This window comes from Carassius gibelio, chromosome B7 (assembly GCF_023724105.1).
Source record: "Carassius gibelio isolate Cgi1373 ecotype wild population from Czech Republic chromosome B7, carGib1.2-hapl.c, whole genome shotgun sequence".
Taxonomy (NCBI): Eukaryota; Metazoa; Chordata; class Actinopteri; order Cypriniformes; family Cyprinidae; genus Carassius; species Carassius gibelio.
In genome coordinates this window covers 31,504,216-31,524,899 of record NC_068402.1, presented here as the reverse complement: position 1 = coordinate 31,524,899, position 20,684 = coordinate 31,504,216, and the positions used below count along the sequence as shown (strand labels likewise).

Genomic DNA, 20,684 nt, shown 5'->3' with positions numbered 1-20,684 from the left:
TTCAAAGTTCATTATTCGAAGACCAAACTACATAAGATTCCCCCAAATGTATCCTCAATATGTAACAAATGTAAAATTTCAGAAGGCAATGTCTCATTTATTTTGGACATGTAATAAAATTTGACCATTCTGTCAAATTATTCAGATTTATTTCAGAAGCATATAAAATTGATTTGGCACCTGAGCCAAAATTGGGTATTTTGGAGAAACCTCGGATTTAGGAAGTAAATGTGTGTCATAAGCGGTTTCTTTATGCATGATCTTAGAAAAAAAAAAGAATCCAATTTTATAGAAATGGAAGTCTGAATCTGTGCCTGTATTTGAAGTTTGGATAAGAGACCAAAGTTATTTGTTACCCCTAGAAGAGCTACGATATAAGATATTTGATAGATAAAACATATTTTCAAGAATATGGAACCCAATAAAATTCTTAATTAACAATTTTGAGATAACTTCTTATTGGCATGTGTCAAGATTAGGGGTGCACTCTTTTTAAATAATTTCATAATTTATCATATATATTGCTTGTTAATCATTCAACAAAGAACTATAAGATATCCGACAAATAGGTTATTGTATTACCACATTTGCTTAGCTCTTGATTATGTTAATGTTAAGGGAAAAAGCAATTAATTAATGTTTTAATTAGTTAAATTATTTCACTGTCAAGTATCTTAAAGGAACACTCAACTATTTTTAAAAATAAGCAAATTTTTCAACTCCTCTAGAGTTAAACAGTTGAGTTTTAATCAAAGAACTTTGCTGCCTTAACACGGGTGCAGCAGGCGGAATGAAATTACGCAGCACCTAAAAATAGGCTACCGTTGGAAGTCAGCTGGGGACTTTTTCAGGTGCTGCATAATATCATTGCGCCTGCTGCACCCATGGTATGGCAGCAAAGTTCCTTGATTATTACACCGGAATGACAGTACAGTTTATAGCTATATCGGCCTAGAAAATAGCAATTTTTCATTTTCCGTCGGTCTAAGTACACAAATGTAACTACAGAAGAGTTGAGTTTTAAATAGGAAAAATATTGAAACTCTTTGGTCATTTTTGAGCAAGATGCTGATGGTGTAATTTGATTTAATAATATATGCTAAGCTACATCTACAGACCTGGAGATTGGTTAAATGGATTTGAAAATGGTAAAACTCAACTGTTTAACTCTAGGGGAGTGGGGAAATGAATCTATTTTCAAAATAGTCAACCCTATAAATTGTGAGTAAATCACTCGCATATGCGACTAAATTTTACTCTGGGCGACTAAATTATGTCTATCGTTAGTATTTTACTTGCCAGTGTGTGTTCGAGGGTATTATAAGATTAGCACATTTTCACTCGCTGAACACTGAGTGCTTCAGAGTTTTGCTCTCCATGAAGCGATCTGTACTTTTAAAATTTTCAATCTCAATGGACGCACAGTACACCTGTATTTGTCGCTCTGTAAACTCTGTGTAAAGGAGCACAACTCGCTGTCGCTTTGCTGATAGCGCTGTTTCCCACACATGAGAAGACAGAGAGAGCGAGAGAAAGAGAGAGAGTGTTACCACTCTGAATCGATGCGCTATATCGATGTAAACTATATTCTTTGTTGTATTTTCCTGTCAAAATAACAGAGTTCATTTTAAATTATTCAGCTTTTTAGAACAAGCAGAAGATAAGCCGGTTTCTTCAGTAGTGGGTGGAGTTAATGCGCAAATGTCAATTTCATTGGCTGGGGCTTATCTGTTACATCCCTTTTTTTATTTCAGCAAATTAGTTTGACCGAACACAGACAACCTGATTAATATTCATGACCCCAGCAGCTCATCAATCCATAGTGTATATTGTTAGTATGGTAGTAGAATTAGTAGTAGTATTATCTTTTAATTATAATTAAAATGATCTATTACTATTATTATTTTTTTTTTACAGATACCCTGAATGACCAACAATATCTTTAGCATCACCACTAGTCTTAAATTCAGTTAAAAAGACAAATTTGCATTAATACATGTTTACCAAGTTTTAGTTCTAATCACTAAAGTTCTATCATTAAATAGTGCTTAATACCATAATATAATGCTTGACTGACAGATAAAGAAGCGAAGATTTAAGAACCTGTGCCATTTTACAAAGATAAGCTGACTGGAATCATATATATATATATATATATATATATATGATTGTGTGTGTGTGTGTGTGTGTGTATGTATGTGTGTGTGTGTGTAAAATAGTATCAGTTTAGAGAGTAAACTGAAAAATTTTACTAGACAATGGTGATTATATTGCGAAGGTGTGCACAGAGGGTTGATAGTGGAGTGTTCCTTTAATAGAGACATATGTGGGATATATATATATATATATATATATACACACACTGGTGTCCTCGGGGGTCCAGGAAGGGTGCATTGAGGGACTCCCGCGCCACCAAGACGTGAGCTGCCGGACCTGCGATCCGGATGGGAACCGCACCCGTTTACACAGCCGATTGGCCAGGATTCCCAGGCCGTCCACCCCCTGCCAGTGCTGCGCCCAACGAGAGTGATGCGGCCGCTAGAGGAAGTCACCGCCCCTCGGGCCCCGGACCGAAGAGGGTAGCGCGTGGGCTGCCGGACTCCGCCCCTTACCTGGACCCTTCCTCCATGAACACTGCCCGACCCACACGAATCCCGCAGCACGACGAGGACACCAGATTCCCTGTTGTTTTGGACACTTTTCCCCTTTGGCCACCATTTATCCACCTGTTTCATTAGATTTTTTCTTTCAATAAAAGCCTCTCCGAGGCCTGACGCCATGCCCACTGTGTCTGTCTTGTGCTCCTCCCGTCACAGTGGTGTAGAATGCGGGCAAGGCGGAGCCTAGACACCGCAGTTGGGAAACATCTGGTGATGTCACTCCCTCTCGCTTCCAAATGTTTGTAAGAACCCGGACTGGGACAGAGGAAAACCGGGGACAGCCTCCCAGCCACCAAAGGGGTAAGTGACTTCTCTGTTATTGTCATTTTACCCTGTGGTTGGTTGGTTGAGGCCATCACTAAAACCCGGTTTCTCTGTCCCTGTTCCGGCGCGCTGCGAGAGGGAGAACTGCCCGGAGAGGAATCCCCTCCAACTCCGACCGTTTGGAGCCTGGCTGAGGATGGTAGCACTCCCGTGTGGGCAGCGCCCTAATGACGGGGTTGTCGCTTGGGAGGGGGAATGTGATGAGTCAGCTGCCTCCTCCCTGATTGTCATCGGCACCCCGTCCTAAATCGCCCCCCCCCCCCTTCACCAGGCTCCCGACTGGAGTGGGTGTGTGAGAGGAGGGGCGCTGGACGAGTCAGGGCTGGCGGCCTGTGATGGGGCACACCTGAGGGAAATGGAGCCTCATCACCACCGCTGTTTAAAAGCCCAACGCGCCTCTCCTTGGGAGACCGGTCTCTTCCCCGTGCATTAATTTTTCTATCAATAAAAGCCTCTCTGAGGCTGATGCCACGCCCACTGTGTCTGTCTTTTGCTCCCCCCGTCACTATATATATTTTTAATAAATGTGCAAAAATGTCAACAAACTTCTCTGTGTTTCTGTCAATATGCGGTGCTGTGTGTACCCACTGTGTGTATATGACTTCAAGAATTTGTGAGTATACACGGTTTGAGTGGACATGTACAGTGTGTATGTATAAGAGGTTTTTATGTATGTTTATAAGATATATGTATGTATATGTATGTATGTGTGTGTGTGTGTGTATGGAATTCGAATTGTATGGTTTGCCACAGACAGTTTGGCATGCGCTGGGACCATGGTTCAATTTAATTCTGACAACGCCTATGTAATACGGTTTGATAAAAATAACATGTAAAACAAAACAGGGTTCGGCTAATATACGTTTGTTGATGAATGCGCATTCTGGCTTCCCAATACATTACAACAACAGTGATGAAAAAAAATCAAATAACATTGTGGACAAACCATTCACTCTCGTTCAATGTGAAAGCCGTATGCTTGAATATGAGCATTTATTCCGTCATCACCCGGGTGCTGAGGTGTGCGTGCGAGACCTGAACAGCACACACTGATATCTGTGGTTAAACTAAACTCATGTAAGCTTTGCCAGTTTTAAAAATTTAAGAGTCAGAGGACACAAACTTGTGTGCGCCGTGAGAAGATTTGTGTGTGCGCTCATCCAAAGTGCACAAACTCGCGCCTCAAAAACACTCACAAATAAAAAGCTCTCTCTGAAATATTGTGTTTAAATGGACAAATTCTCACACAAATTAAAGTATCCTATAGCAGACATAGCCACTGAATGTACTGGATCAGTGGCACTGATTCAGTTCATTCTTTTAAAGTGACAGCACTTTCTTTTATATTAATCAAACAGCAACAATAGTCGTTCTTCAGTGACAAGCTGCGCAAAACCACAATCAAATGTTGGCGCGTGTTTTGCATAGCTTGTCAGTGAACAATGGCTCTGTGTAGTAAATGCTGCTCCATATGAAAACATGAACTAAATGGAGCTTTACAGCTGATTACAGAACCGGACTTACCGACAAAATGTGCATTAAATATCGCATGTGATTTATCGTGCAGCCCTTATATGTAGTCAGTTAGTTAGCTGATCACTTTGTATACATTTTTCTCAAATGATGGCTGTGTAAACCCTGTTGTCTGCAGTTACAACGGCAGTATATAATGTACAGGCTATTAATGTTTCATGTTTGTTTAAATAAAATAATTCAATAATAATAATTTACCTCTAGTTTGCAATAAATTAAAATAAATTGTGAATACATGTCATCCAGGAAAATAAAATCTGCCTTAGTTACTCCCATTTTAATGGACAGTTTTCAAACATATATTACTTTAATATTTAAAAAATCAAAGTCAAAACTTACTTAGTGATTTTTAGTCAAGTCTATCATGTGAATAACACTATTTGCATGACCATGAGAGCACTGAGTGAGTATTAATCCATCAGTTGCCTTTATGGAAGTTTCAATTCAGTCACATGAGTATATTTTAAGTTGTGATGCTGCCTAATAAGTAGACTGTCTCAGTAATACAACCTCAAAGTGAGCTGAAATACTGAGCCATGGAAAAAGTAATATGTGTCTGATGATTCATCTTTGGACAAAGTCAACGGATGCCTTCACCCACACTGCCTGTTGCCTACTCTTCATAAATGGTATGGCCATCTTCCTCATGGGAGTCATTAACTCCAACAATTCTTCTGCATGTTTGCATCACAAGCAAGTAAAAAGAGGCCATTTTACATGACCAGATGCAGTATATCATCATGCCATGCAAACACTAAAATGACAAATTTTCTATATTATTATTAACCCCAAGACCGATAATATATTACTATTGTAATTCAACTGCACTGTCAATTAAATGTAAAGTCTAGGTAATTTTTGTGAAAAAATGGCATGCCTTGTTAGCCAGTCAAACCAGAAGACACAGACTGTTGTATAAATGTTGCATTATACTGTAATGCATTTAGTCTGTACATTTGCAATGTTACTTTTAGTTTGTAGTTCTGTCTTGCTTCTGTTTCGTAAATCTGAATTTTCAGAATAATTACTCCAGTATACAGAGTCACATGATTCTTCAGAATTAATTCTAATATACTGAATTTCTGCTCAATAATTATTTTTGCTCAGTTATTAAAACTGATTCTTATTACCATAAATTAAAAAAAATGTTTTTAATGCTTAATATTTTTTTATTATTTATTTTTTAGTAGAGTAGAAAAAAAAGGAAAAAAAGAACAACATTTGTTTGAAATAAAATCTTTTGTAACATTTGATTTTCAATCAGTTAAATCTTATTTGCTAGACAATGGTGTCTAGCAAATAATGATAACCTTCGCAATATAATCACCATTGTCTAGTAAAATTTTTCAGTTTACTCTCTAAACTGATACTATTTTACACACACACACATACACACACACACACACACACACACACACATACACATATATATATATATGATTTCAGTCAGCTTATCTTTGTAAAATGGCACAGGTTCTTAAATCTTATTAACACACACACACACACACACACACATACACATACACATACACATACACATACACATACACACATGTATCCCAAGCATTTGAATGTTAGTTTATGTCCAATGTTAGTATATCGCAATCATGGCAATCTACAGTGTAAGTAGCTCACTTACTGTGGCTCTTTTCTGATCTGGGTTCAGTCTCATTTGTTTGGTGTGGAGGAGCTCTCATTAACAGTCACACTTGTTTAATAGGAGAACCGGAGACATGACCTCATACAGATAGAGACACACACACACACACACACACAAAAAAATCACTCACAAATCAAAGACGAGGTAGTGAACACCCTCCTCTGAAATGCTGTCATGGAGCCTCACTGTCGAGAAAGCATAGAGAGAGATAGACACTGATTAGATTGCATGGAGCAGCTCACTTTCATACTCATTAGAAAGAGGGAGTGAGATTTTCACAGACTCATTACTCCACAAATTAGAATTATTTCTACTTCTGTTTCCTTTCATTGTCAATGATGAAGAAAGAGCAGATCCATTAAAGCTGAAGCTTTCTGTTAAAATAATTTCTTCTATCCCTCCTTGATATACAGACACATTCTATAAGGCACTGTCAAGTGATTTTCTTGAACAGTGAAAATACTCTGGTGGTGGGATGCCAACCAGTTTAACACAGCAAAACACATTACTACAGAGATGTCACCCGCTCATACGTTAAACGGTGGATACATAAAGGGCTACCTTAAAATGGATAAAAATAGGTATTTAAATGGTAGACATCTTTTGTTGCTTACTGGAACATCCTTCACATAAACAACACGCCTACGGTGCCTAAAAATGCTGTCTAGGTATGCATTATTCAGACCTTTGCACATCATTATTAACAATAACTCAGTCTTGCTACACATCAAAATGAAAAGTGAAAATCTTGTAATGAAACCGAAGAGGTCATGACAGCTACTTGATTAAAGTGAGAAGAGGGAATTCCTCATGTAATTTATCAAATGAATAGAAAGCCTTGACCTTTCGATTTAGAAATAAGGATGTATTGCATGGGGGGCAAAAGAGATGGGGAGGAATCCCCTCTGTATAAATATCTCATGCATCTTCTCTCATCTATGATACAGATGGTTGCTCAAACCTGTTGCCATAGTAACAGAAAGAGAATGGCTTTCCAGCTGATAGTTGCTTTGGAGAGGAGAAATCCCTCTGTTAGTTTAGGAAAGCCACTGGGTTTTATGTTAGATGTCATAATAATGAAAGTCTGACTGTTGACCGCAAATGCCCTAACATGTTATTACTTTAAATTTGGAATCACAAACATTGACATATTAATTGTGCATTGCTGTCATTTTTGTTTCAAAAAGAGTAGATTTTTTTGATTTTCATTGTATTCTGTTTTTTGCACAACATACTTTCTGTCTGATGTTAACTCTGGAACAAAAACAGATTGAATATGTTCAATGGCTTAGTGTTCTCATGTAATGGATGAACATACGGGGGCGGGAATGTGATGCTAAATTTTTCAGCTTATCTGTAGCTTTGTGTTATAGCCATAATTACTGCTAGAATTCACCCACGCTTGTAATCTTGCAGCTGGCTAGGTGGTGGTTGAGTGTGGGCAGAAAAGCACAGCCATTTTTAGCTGTTACCACCTTAACAGCTAGAGGTCAGATTTGCATGACCTAATTAGGATGAATCACTCAGCACAAAAAAAAAATCCATGAATGTGAGGACTATAAAATAAATTTAATTGTCTTAATGTAACTTAAAACAGAGTACCATGCTCAAACCAGAGTGAAAATCCATACTCGATACTCTTGCAATGCAATGTAGCGATGCTATATAAATAATGTTTTCTCCAAACTAGCTAAAACAATTGATAAGAGCGTTTTGTCGGTTGCTTCATTGAAACATCTGGTAGCCTCGCAAGCCAAGGAAGTGTACAGGGAGTTGAAGCTAAATGGTCTGAGCCACTGGCTCTTTGTCCTCATGGGCTTCTGCAGGCTTTCAATCCATGCTAACAGTATTCTGTAATCACTTTTCTGCCCTGGATCCACACCGGGATTTCTCACTCGCACCAAAGTCACTCTCACCAGACAGCTAGGTCATTTTTGCTTTCACTGAGGACAGAAAAATTACTGTGAAGCTTGAACATTGTCATGTCACATCTGGTTTTAATTCTTATTATATTTTAAATGCTGTAAATAAAACAGCTCATAAAAAAGTGGCAGTTTTAGGCCATACCAAGTGAACCTTCACTGGAGAATGTTGAGTGAGTATCCGCACTTACCAATGTTGGGATGCTTGAGTAGACGACAAATTCGGGCCTCTCGTTCCAGTTTTTGGTGATCTACAAAAAAAATAAAAAACATGTTTGTTTGTTAAAAATAAAAACACTGACACTTATGGAAGCACTTCACTGTTTAACTTGTCTTTGGATAAAAGTTTTTGCTGAATGACGTAAAAGGTAAATGTTTGTTAAGCAATAGAAATGCAGTAAATATAACAGGACATAAATGTTTTGAATCTGAACTCTGCCCTGCTGGTTTAAATGAGGAAAACCAAAAAAGGGAATAAATGTTGTCTCTGCTGATTCCTCTGACGTCAAGTGATTAGACAAAATATACAAATGATATAAAAACAAACAAACAAAAACAATCAGTCATTATAATCTAATGATGAAATGTAATATTTAATTTTTACTTCATAAAAAGTCTTAAAAGCTTTTTGGGGGTGAATTGTATGCAAATATTGTAGATAAAACAAAACAAAAAATGAAAGCATATATTATAATTAGATTTTTTTATGTATTATCAATCATATAGCATATTAAGACATCTGTTTTGTGTAAAAGTAAAATTTGTGGAATTATATTGTATTTTTACTCACACTGACAGAGGACAAGAAATTATACAGTAAAAGAGTGAATAGTATTGTAGAAAGGAAGTAGAATGTCTTTTGAAAGTGCAGAAGTTCTGGTCAATGTGAAGTTTCACATACTGACATTTTTAAAACCACTGTGTTCTGTTGTGCAAATCAAGGAAAGGTGGAAGATGGAAATAAAGATAGAACATTCTGGTGTATATATGTGTCTAACTGTATAAATGTGTAAGATACCACTATGGGGGGATTATGGTCCAGGCTAATGGGACCAGCAGCCTGGGGCCTGTGATTGCCGGGGGCTTTGAGATGAAAACCTTGCGGCTTACCTGATAAACCGGAATCAATACACTGCAAATGTAACTGATATAGACAAAGAGTGCTGTTTGTGAATGTGGTAAAGTAATATATAATAATACTCAATAGCACCAATCTTTTAAGAACTTTTCATACACTATGAATTACCAACATACATATTGGCAAACAGTCAACCTCATTTCCAAAACCCACTCAAACCACCAAAATACTTCATACATGACTCAAAATAAGTTTGTTCATTTAACCATTACACTGGCATCAATTTACACTCAGAAGGCACACACTGTCACTCATAACACACTAACCTAAAAACACTAACAACATGGAGCATTGCATAATTGATGACCTTTTATATTTGCAAATTTCACATAAATCAGTCTTTATGGAATATGAATAACACCATTCCAATCGACTGACTTTAATGAAACATATGTAACAAGAAATGCAGATATGTTATCGTTATTATTATTATTATTTTAATTCTTCCATTTAGTAGTTTAGTTGGAAAAAAATTTAGTTTAGAAAAAAATCCTCATATTTAAAATGTACTGCCCTGTCTTATTTATGTTTCCAAACAAAATTATTTAGAAGTTGTACCCTTTTACAAAATGATGGTAGACAGGTTTTCAGCTGACATTACAAAAAGCTGTGTTTGGAATTATTATTACTGTTTTTAATGTAAATGTTATACTAGGTGTTCTGTACAGTATATTTCAATATAATTAGTGTTGTATGATTGACATAATTCTATTTTGAAGGATATTTGATCAGTTTTAAAAGCAGTGTGTTATAGTTTTTGGGAAAAAAAAATGGTACAAATATAAAGTGTTTTGCGAGTGACAGAGTATGATTTACAGAAGAGTTCCCAGATTTTGGAAGATGGCATCATTTCATGTGAAAGTAATGAAAACATTTTAACAAAACTGAACTTGCATTGTATTCACACAGTCAGTGAAACAGAAGTCAATACAAATTCAGTTTTGCCCAATGCATTTTAGCTATTGAGAAAAAAAAAATTATATACAAAAAAAAACGGTAAAGAATATGAAAGAATGTGCCCTGTGTTTATAATTTGACTGCATTTTAATTTAAAATGTTATATTCTTGATCCATACTGTACACCACTATTAACACAAAATACTTTGATATTTTTGGCCTCAGGTAAGTTGAGCACTTTGCTCACAGGGAGATGGCAGCAGTAGGATGGGTGTTGGAAATGGAATTCATCAATCCCTTTAGATGCTCTTTAGCCAATAAGATTGTTTGTCTCTGAAGTCTTAATCCCAGAGCTCCAATAAGATGTGCTTTTGCCGCCATAATCTCAACCGCTTGAGCCATTAATGAGGCACAGCATGCAGTCTAGAGTCTGTCTAATCAGGTACATGTCTAAAAGGAAGATGGGAAACCTATGACAAAACGGGTTTAAACATTGCTTGCAATAGCAATGAGAGTTAAAATGCCCATCTCTGTTTGTGGCTTCATGTTCATGTAACGTAATTGCCTGTAACTCATTCTGGACAAGTGTTATAAATGTTGTCCTATCCTCATTACTAGAAAAGTTTGGCCAAATTCCATGTTCTTCATTAAATGTCCCAGATGGAGAGTTTTTCATTCAAATCTAGTTTTTGCATATTTTAAGTGTTGCATTGACCCAGTTCAGTCAGTTCCCATCTGACAGAATTTGAGCAAATGCCAGAAATGGGGCAGCTATTTTCAAAGTTGTCATATCAAGTCAACTGTCCGCTGACATGCATAGTGCAAGAAGAACAAATAAATAAAAATAGGTGAATAAGTCATTATCATGTCCAAATGGATATTTTTTTTTTTAAATAGATTTTTTGTAATTGAAAAATTATGAAATGGAAAATAGTAGATGGAGCTCAGAGTACTGCAGAAAACGAAATATAATGAAATATAATCCTGTTTTAGTTTGAATTGTGTGCAATATCTGCAATAGTATTGACACCCGACAAAACTGCAAAGGAATTATTGTTTTCAAAAACTCCTAAAACACTATTTGTAAAAACAGTATAAAAAGCAAGTAAATAAAGTACATTAAAAACAGATATAAATTGTATTCATTATTTTGATGTGGTGTTACTGTATAAGGCAGATATCCACAGCCATCGTTCTCTCCAGCTAATGCAAGTTTAATCTATTCAAATATCACATTAACAGAAGTAAACAGAGGTCAACAGAGGAAGCAGCTTGGCAGGTACAAAGTTTGCATAAGAAGCAAATTAGTGCAAAAGAGGTGAAAGAGAAACTTGAAATAGAGTGGTGGAACAAAATGAGAAAGAAATACCCTTTCAAAAGGTACACTTTTGTATGTAAATATGTACATTTTAAGTACTAATATGCACTTTTAATATAATATTTAGGGATAAATAGCTTTTAGCTTTGTACCTTAGGTAACTGCCCCAGAGACAGCTTTGTGTTTGTGAAACATGCAGAATGTAATGATAAATATTTCAAACTATATTGTTATATTGACCTCATTTTGTAAATTTGAAATAAACATACAGCAGTCATGTGACAATCATTAATGAACAACTGTATTTATTTCAGAAACTTATGCCTATATTTTCTTTTCTTTTTTATTAATGTTAAATTGTCCTAGTTTTAGATATAAATGGGTTAAGCAATTTGGTCTCATAAAAATACGTACCTCTGGGAACTTTTTATTACTTTGATATAGGTACATATTGCTGCGTTTTTGCTACAGGTAAAGTACATATTGCAGCGGTTAAGAATTCAAATATCCGGGGACTGTCGCTAAAAGTTAATGCTCTATCATTTTAGAAATATGCCCTACATCAAACCCGATAGTGTTAACAAATGCAAAATGAATTTGTTGATGCATCCGTACCATTTTAACTTCCTTATATGCAGATCTGAACTATTTTGTCGAACTATAGTTACACAGGATTCAAATCGGAGTCCCTCACCTCTCAAGTATGTCTCGTTACTCCGTGAGCTACCGAACAAACCTACTGTCTATGAAAACCCTTAGATATGAAGCTGGATATGTGTGATGCTAACATTCAAAAGCATCAGTTTTTTTTTTTAATCTCTCAGCATATTAAAATTGTTTTGAAGTCATAACATAATATGTTTCAAGAAATTGTGTGAAAATAACACTTTATTAAAACTCTGTAAATTTGTGTGAAAATGACTAAAAGGTGTCAGTTTCGCTGACTCTAGTGTTCTTTTTAACTGCAGTAATATGTGCTTATTGGTACGTATTTCACGTCTCGCAAAAAAGTGCCCCCAGGTACGGTTTTACCATGAGACCAGGTAAGAATCATATTTTGTGTGTTTGTGTGTGTGTTTGTTTTGCATGAACACAACTGAATCATGTAAGTAGGAAAATCCTCACAAGTCATAAAAAAGCTCCGTAAAAGAAGCAGACCACATTCATTGCAACTGCATGAAAAAGAGCAACCAGTAATAGCAAGAAAACCATATGGGTTTAGAGCGACATGTGGGTGAATTAAAATTATAAAATTTAAGATTTTTATGTTTATGTGAATCATCAGTTAATCAATTAACTCAAATGTGTTCTTTTAGAAAAAAAAAATATCAGTAAAAGGATGTGGGCATCCCTAACAAAACGATGGTAGTGTTGATGTGTTAAAATTTACTTACATTACACATTAAAGGGACAAAAGAAAACACTTAATGAGGGGAAAAAAATAACATTAGTGTGGAAGAAAAATGACTTGATGCTGGAAATAGTCTTGTTACACCTCATAAGGACAAAGTGTTAGACTGCTTTATACAGACACAACTTGTGTAGGCAGGGCAGTAACCTCATTTTATGGGGTCGAAGACAAAAGGGGGATGTGGAAATTTCAGTTTGCTAAAAGTATAAAAGAAAACCACTGGCTGTTAACATGTTAAAGTGGCTGGACAAACAGACTTAGTACTTTATAGACTGCACTGAAGAAATCTACACACAGCAAGGACCTGTAGATGCTGGAACCTATTTCTACTATTCCAGTGTTCGTTTCTTGAAAACTTTAGATTTTCTTTAGATACCAAGAATTGAATCATATGCCATATTTTTTTTTTTCATATTACTTACAACTATGGTGAATTCTCATTAGTTTTGATTCTCTAGCAAGCTGTCCATCTTTCATTTACTGTCTCTCTGGATGTTCCCTAGGCAATGTCAATCTATTAGTCAAACTACCGCTATCTGTTTATGAATCTATGGTTCTTTTTTTAATCCTCTTTTTTTGGCAACCTCCCCCGTGTCTGTAAATGCAAATGTGCATCTGATAACTCCGGCCCTATTCAAATGAGCTAAAGACTCAGACCCTACATTGTTTTTCACCGCAAATGCTTATTTGAATAGTTAGAATACAAACCCGATTCAAAAAAAAAGTTGGGACACTGTACAAATTATGAGTAAAAGATTAATGGAATAATTTACAAATCTCATAAACTTATATTTTATCCACAATAGAATGTAGATAGCATATCAAATGTTGAAAGTGAGACATTTTGTAGCTCATTTTGTATTCTATGAGAGCTGCTACACAAAAAAGTTGGGACAGGTAGCAATAAGAGGCCGGAAAAGTTAAATGTACATATAAGTACAGCTAGAGGACCAATTTGCAACTTTTTAGGTAAATTGGCAACATGATTGTGTATACAAAGAGCCTCTCAGAGTGGCAGTGTCTCTCAGAAGTCAAGATGGGCAAAGGATCACCAATTCCCCCAATGCTGCGGCAAAAAAATAGTGGAGCAATATCAGAAAGGAGTTTCTCAGAGAAAAATTGCAAAAAAAATAAATAAATAACAATCTCTGTGCGTAAGGGTCTAGGCTGGAAAACCATACTGGATGCCCCTGATCTTCGGGCCCTTAGATGGCATTGCATCACATACAGGAATGCTACTGTAACGGAAACACAACATGGCCTCAGGAATACTTCCAGAAAACACTGTCGGTGAACAAAAAACACTGTGCCATTCGGCGTTGCCGGCTAAAACTCTATAGGTCAAAAAAGAAGCCATATCTACACATGATCCAGAAGCGCAGGCGTTTTCTCTGGACCAAGGCTCATTTAAAATGGACTGTTGCAAAGTGGAAAACTGTTCTGTGGTCAAACTAATCAAAATTGAAGTTCTTTTTGGAAAACTGGGATGCCATGTCATCCGGACTAAAGAGGACAAGGACAACCCAAGTTGTTATCAGCACTCAGTTCAGAAGCCTGCATCTTTGATGGTATGGGGTTACATGAGTGCGTGTGGCATGGGCAGCTTACACATCTGGAAAGGCACCACCAATCCTGAAAGGTATATCCAAGTTCTAGAACAACATTTGGTCCCATCCAGACGTTGTCTCTTTCAGGAAAGACCTTGCCTTTTCCAACATGACAATGCCAGACACCACCTCCCTGTTGAATGAGCTGAACACCTTCTTCGCTCACTTTAAGCTACAAAACAGCAACACTGCATAGAAGACTCCACCTCCTCCTGATGACCAGGTGATGTCGCTGACCACAGACAGCGTGAGGAGATTCTTCAGCAGGATCAATGCATGCAAAGCTCCGCGTCCTGACAACATCCCTGGGCATGTACTTAGAGACTGTGCAACAGAACTCACTTATGTCTTCACAGACATTTTCAACATCTCACTTAGTCAGGCTGTTGTTCCCACATGTTTCAAAACTGCCATCATCATTCCAGGCCACGAAGAAGCCATCTCCTTTTGCTTCAATGGCTACCGTCCTGTTGCACTTACTCCCATCCTCATGAAGTGCTTTGGATGGCTAGTCATGCCCCACATCAAGTCTGCCCTTCCCCCCATCCCTGGACCCCTTCCAGTTTGCATACCGGTCCAACCGGTCGTCCGATGATGCCATCGCCACTGCCGTCCACTCAGCACTCACACATCTGGACAAAAAGGACTCATACATCAGAATGTTGTTCACAGACTTCAGTTTAACATTCAACACAATCAACCCTCAACAGCTCATTTACAAACTCTACAACGCACTCTAGAACACATAGAGAGAGCAGCTGAGAAGATCATTGATGTCTCTCTCCCCTCCCTCCAGGTCATTTACGGAACCTGTCTCACTCGCAAAGCCCTCTGCATTGCAGGTGATCTCACCCACCCGTCACATAGCTGCTTCAGTCTGCTGCCATCAGGGAGGAGAATGCAGAGTCTCCAGGCCAGGACCAGCAGACTGAAGGACAGCTTCATCCATCAGGCTGTCAGGAAACTGAATTCGCTCCTGAACTTGCCCCCCCATCCCTCTTCTGCCCCTGGCAACACTGAACTATGAACACCCCCCCCCCCCCCCAGATCCCACATCCCCAGGTCCTTCCCCTCGCCCCTCCACCACTAACATACGATGGCATGCACCAGTCACTTTGTGCAGCATTAACCAGCTCTCAAACATTAATCTGCACTAATGAAATCAAATACACACGATAAAGTCAGTGGTTGTGCAGAGCTCACTGATGTCGGCTATACTTGCTTGTAAAATAGAGTTAGAAACAACAGAATATCTTTTTTTTTTTTTACTGAAAGTGCTGCTCCTCTCTGCGCTCGCTGAACACAGCAGATGCATAGAGAGAGGCTCGTGCTGGGAAAGAGAGACCTCACGCTCGTGCGGCAGCACCAAAGAGTCTCAGAGACTAAATAATGATTGTCCAAAAAGTCGCAAGATTTGTCGCTAGTCGCTTTTTTGTTAAAAAGTTGCTAAATCTAGCAAAAAACTCACCAAGTTAGCAACTCCACTGCACAGCGGACCGGCTTCAACCATCTTGCAAGTGTTGATAGGCTATTACTCGTGAGGTGTAACCAATCAGATAGCGCCGTGGGCGGGACATTGAGGGACACTCACATTGAGTGGTGAATACAGAGAGGCTGTCCGGCAGCTATATCAGAGCCAGCCAAAGTAGCGCATTTTAAAATAAAATTGACTTTAATCAAGTTTTGTGATCCCTCTAGCCACTAGTGTAGTAGCACCGATCACTTTGAGGGGGGGATAAAAACAATTAAGCAGAGGCAGGGATACATTGACCAGAAAGCACGTGGGGAGCAGTTGGGGGTTTGGTGCCTTGCTCAAGGGCACCTCAGTCATAGAATTGAAAGTGGGAGGGAGCACTTTACATTCACTACCCCCACCTACAATCCCTGCCGGTATGGGACACAAACCCCGAAATTTTCGGATGAGTCTGACTCTCTAACCATTAGGCCATGACTTCCCCAATTAGTCAATAATGCCATCATTTTCATCATTCAGCTTGAGAGCTCGCACAAAAACAAGATTTATCGCACAAACCAATCGCATTCAATCATATGATCATATCCAATTATAGGGCGAAGGCATTGCATTCTCTATCATAACTTTCCACTTTCTCAATTACAACCCAGAAAAGTCATAGCACTAAGGGGTCTCTGTTTTAAGTCTATGGAATGAGGGGGGGCTGTGACTTTACCTGCGGGTTACACTGTTTGACAGTGTTACTTTATAAAAGCTAGTGACTTTTATACTTTCAATGCCATATGAAAGTGAAAGTCATGATATTTGCCAAGTATGGTAACCCATACTCAGAATTAGTGCTCTGCATTTTAACCCATACAAGTACACACACACAGCATTGAGATGTGAACACACACCCAGAGCAGTGGGCAGCTATATATCCCGCGCCAAGGAAACAACTGGGGGTTCAGTGCCTTGCTCAAGGGCACTTCAGCCATGGGTATTGAGGGTGGAAGAGAGCGCTGTTCATTCACTGCCATCACCATTATAGCTTACAGGGAATCCAAAGTGCACCCAAACACCAGACCTGTTGGTTATTGGAGGATCTTCTTTTTCTGGTCTGTTAAACGCATTGGCTATTTTGCAACGAGCCTTCAGCGCGTACTGAGTGAGCGAGCGCCTGACTGAGTAGCCTAACATAAACATATAACTATAAGTTGGTGTTTTTTTCTTCTTCGGGAGTGTCAGGGGCATTGCCTGTTACGTCGTTTGGGTTATTGGGCTACCTTGTTGAACGCATATTGTTATATTTCTCTTTTTTTTTTTTCAAATATAATTAATTAGTCCAACGAACCGTTCGGTATACATAATGCGTACCGCGTACCGAACCGAAAGCCTCGTACCATATATATATATATATATATATATATATATATATATATATATATATATATATATATATATATATATATATATATATATATATATATATATATTAGGGGTGTAAGAATACGCGTATTCGTATTGAACCGTTCGGTACGAGGCTTTCGGTTATATATATATATATAACTGTTGCTTATTTTAGGGAGTTTCTGCCTTTAGTCTACTCTTCATCTGGAAATTTATGGATTTAAATCTGGAGATTTACTTGGGCAATCTAAGACTTTCCATTGCTTTGCCATGATAAACTCCTGGACTGAACTGGCAGGGTGTTTTGGATCACTGTCCTGATAAAATATGAAGTGCTTTCTGATTAATCTAGCGGCACTATAGACCTGAATATAACTGATGGGGTGTTCTACACTATCCACTTTACTGTACGCGGACCTTCCTCGTGATTGCTATAATTTGTGCAGTCTTCATTACTGACATTTAATTAATTCATAAATGTTAAATGCTTGAATCAATATGAATATTTTGTGTATTAAGTTCCTGCTAGATGCATGAGTTTCACCAACGCGTTCTGTGTCATAAAATAACTGCTTATCAAAACCAAGGTTGACATCACTGTATTCTGTTTATCTACAGTAGGACGGGATTTAACGATGTAGGCTGATGTGCTTCTTTTCCTTATTACTAATCTTTATTGTTAACCATATTGATGAGAAATGTGATGTATATGTAAAATCCATAGGCTAATTTAATTAAGTTTTGTTCTATAAAGTTGTAGCTAATCGTTTTTTTCTACACACACATATGGAACACACACACACACACTACACGTTGTCCTACACATGGACGCTCTTTTCAAACAGAAGCTTGTAACACACATGATATCTGCCACATCATATAATGACTACTACACATTACAAAGTATATATAATTTTATTTCAAATAAAGGGAAAATGAAAAGTGAGTTTAATCCAAGCAGCTCTAATTTCGCGGTGTTGCCATTTAAACATGTTAATTACAAAAACAAAACGTTCGTTGTACTGTCTCTGGAAAAATCAACAGTGATTGATCAGCCTTTATTTATATACAGTATTGTAGACGTTATTACCTAGGCAAAGCTAAATTTGCTGAAATATAGGCTACAGTAAGAGCACCTGCATGGTTGTCCATCAGATGCCTGTCAAAGTTGAGTTCGTTACTATAGCAACAGTAAAACTGCCATGTCGTTATAACGAGAAAACAAACTTTCGTTATGTCGAGATAAAGAGAAAAATAACTCGTTATAACGAGAAAACGAACTTCATTATGTCGAGATAACGAGAAAAATAAGTCGTTATAACGAGAAAACGATTTTCGTTATGTCGATATAACGAGAAAATTAAGTCGTTATAACGAGAAAACAAAAAGGAAAAAAAATTATAATGCATGGCCGCTTAGAACTTCCGTAAGTTTTTATTGAACAGGATTGAATTTGATGAAATGGAGTAATACAACAAAACAAAGAATTTACAATAATTATTTAAAAATATATACTGTTGTGTGATATTATGATAAAAGGTAACGGATGATTTCCTTCTTTAAAATATCTGTCAGTTTAATATTTAATATTGCTACACATATTGTATATTGATGACATGTGCTACATGGTAGGAATGACTTTTGTATTTATAATGCGACATATTTTCTGACTTTTGCTTCAAATAAATAGATTTCCTTTCCAATACATATTGTAAGACATGACCAAAGTCTGAGAGCAACGCTTCTAGTACAAGATGATGTGTGTGACATTTGTGCCATCAAATCCATTGTTCCAGGCAAAGGCTTTCTGAATGAGAGCTCTGTTTTACGATGAAAGCCAAAGAGTGAGTGTGTGTGCGTGTTTTGGTGTGTAGAATCTGGGATTACGTCATCCAAACCCCCAAAGGAATCCAGTGCAGTCTCCATAGCAACCATGAGGAAATTTGTTGAGTTGGATTAGCATGAATGTGACTAGGCCTCGTCCCCCTTTGATGTATACTTCATACACATTTTTTGTCTATCTTTAAATGTTCTGACTTGTTGATGAACAACAAACAAAAATTCCTCTCATTCTTCACTAGATGCTAGAGGGCATGTTGATTCTATTTAAAAAATGGGTGTTTTTTGTTGTTTGTTTCTTAAAGGTGAAAGCTAAAGATAACTGAATGACGTATTGAGTTGAAATATAACTGCAATTATTATCAGTTTTAGTGAAGCCATGGGCAAACAGAAAGCATGTGTTTTCATGTCCCATGTTTAGCTCAACATTTTAATTCTACTTGTTTTAGTGTACAATACTATCAAGTGTATGCTATTCTGGCCATAGCTATGACTTGCATTCCTTTTTCAATGTAATAGTTTTTCACCTGTTTTATCATCCAGCATGCAAAAATAATTAAGATTCACTTGCCTCAGGAAATCATTAAGAAATGACAATGAAACATGAAATAGATATGATTCAAATGTTGACAGCACACCAACAGAAGTTTCAAGGTTTCTGTAAAGTAACAGAATTATCCATTCATGAGTTTTTTAAAGTTGCTTTTGCTTAGTAGGTAATCATAAATTTTACATGCACAGTAGCCAATTACAGACGTATTCAAAGTTCAGATCTCCATTCACGTAAAAAAAAAAACAAAAAAAAAAACCACATGGACATCTCCTGTTACATTTGCATAATAACTGCACATAGAACAGGGTCTTTATTTTAAGATGATAAGAGATTGGCTTCCAAAAACAATGGGCAGATAACATATCTCTCACAAGTGTGATTCAGAACTTTTTTCTACTATATAAATATAGAAAAAAATGCAAATATTTGTATATATGGATGAAAGGGAAAATAAAGCATCTCTCAAGGTTTTAATTATATTCAAATGGAAACAAAGAACTTCTGAGAATCTCTTCCAGTCAAGTTTACTTAAACATTATTCATTATAAATTTTGTCTGTTTGCTTGCAACAGTTCTCAATACCTAGGTTACTTAACATTATATAAAATTTAAGACAGCATTTTGCCACATTTCTACATATTGAAATGCATTCCAAAGCTACAAAATTAAATACTGTCTAACTGGTGTTAGTGTTTTTAGGTCATTTTCACTGAGTGAATAACTAGTGTAATGGAGGAACGAGCTGATTTAAGACATAAAGTAATTTGGTAATTTAAGTTCATTTTGGATGTTAAATTCACTGATGTGCCAAGATGAAAGTTCGTAGCCTGAGTATTAATGAAAGTAAAGAAAACGTCCCTAGTTTCCTCGAGGGAACGAGACGCTGCGTCGAGCTTTTGGGGAACGCCTTTGGCAAGAACAACTCTGAATATCGTGTGCAATCAGTACAATGGAAGAGC

The 20,684-nt window shown here is 37.2% G+C and overlaps 1 protein-coding gene across 9 annotated transcripts in view; it reads right to left on the bottom strand.

The window, feature by feature from the left end:
- The window catches only part of camk2d1 (calcium/calmodulin-dependent protein kinase (CaM kinase) II delta 1), a 104,147-nt gene that overhangs the window by 59,657 nt on the left and 23,806 nt on the right, over nt 1–20,684 (bottom strand). For all 9 annotated transcript variants that reach the window (XM_052560208.1, XM_052560207.1, XM_052560209.1 and 6 more), the window contains exons 3-4: nt 8,291–8,350; nt 6,308–6,362 (exon numbers count right to left, since the gene is read on the bottom strand). In XM_052560208.1, coding sequence (XP_052416168.1) covers nt 6,308–6,362; nt 8,291–8,350 — 115 coding nt within the window. The remainder of the gene's footprint in view (nt 1–6,307; nt 6,363–8,290; nt 8,351–20,684) is intronic.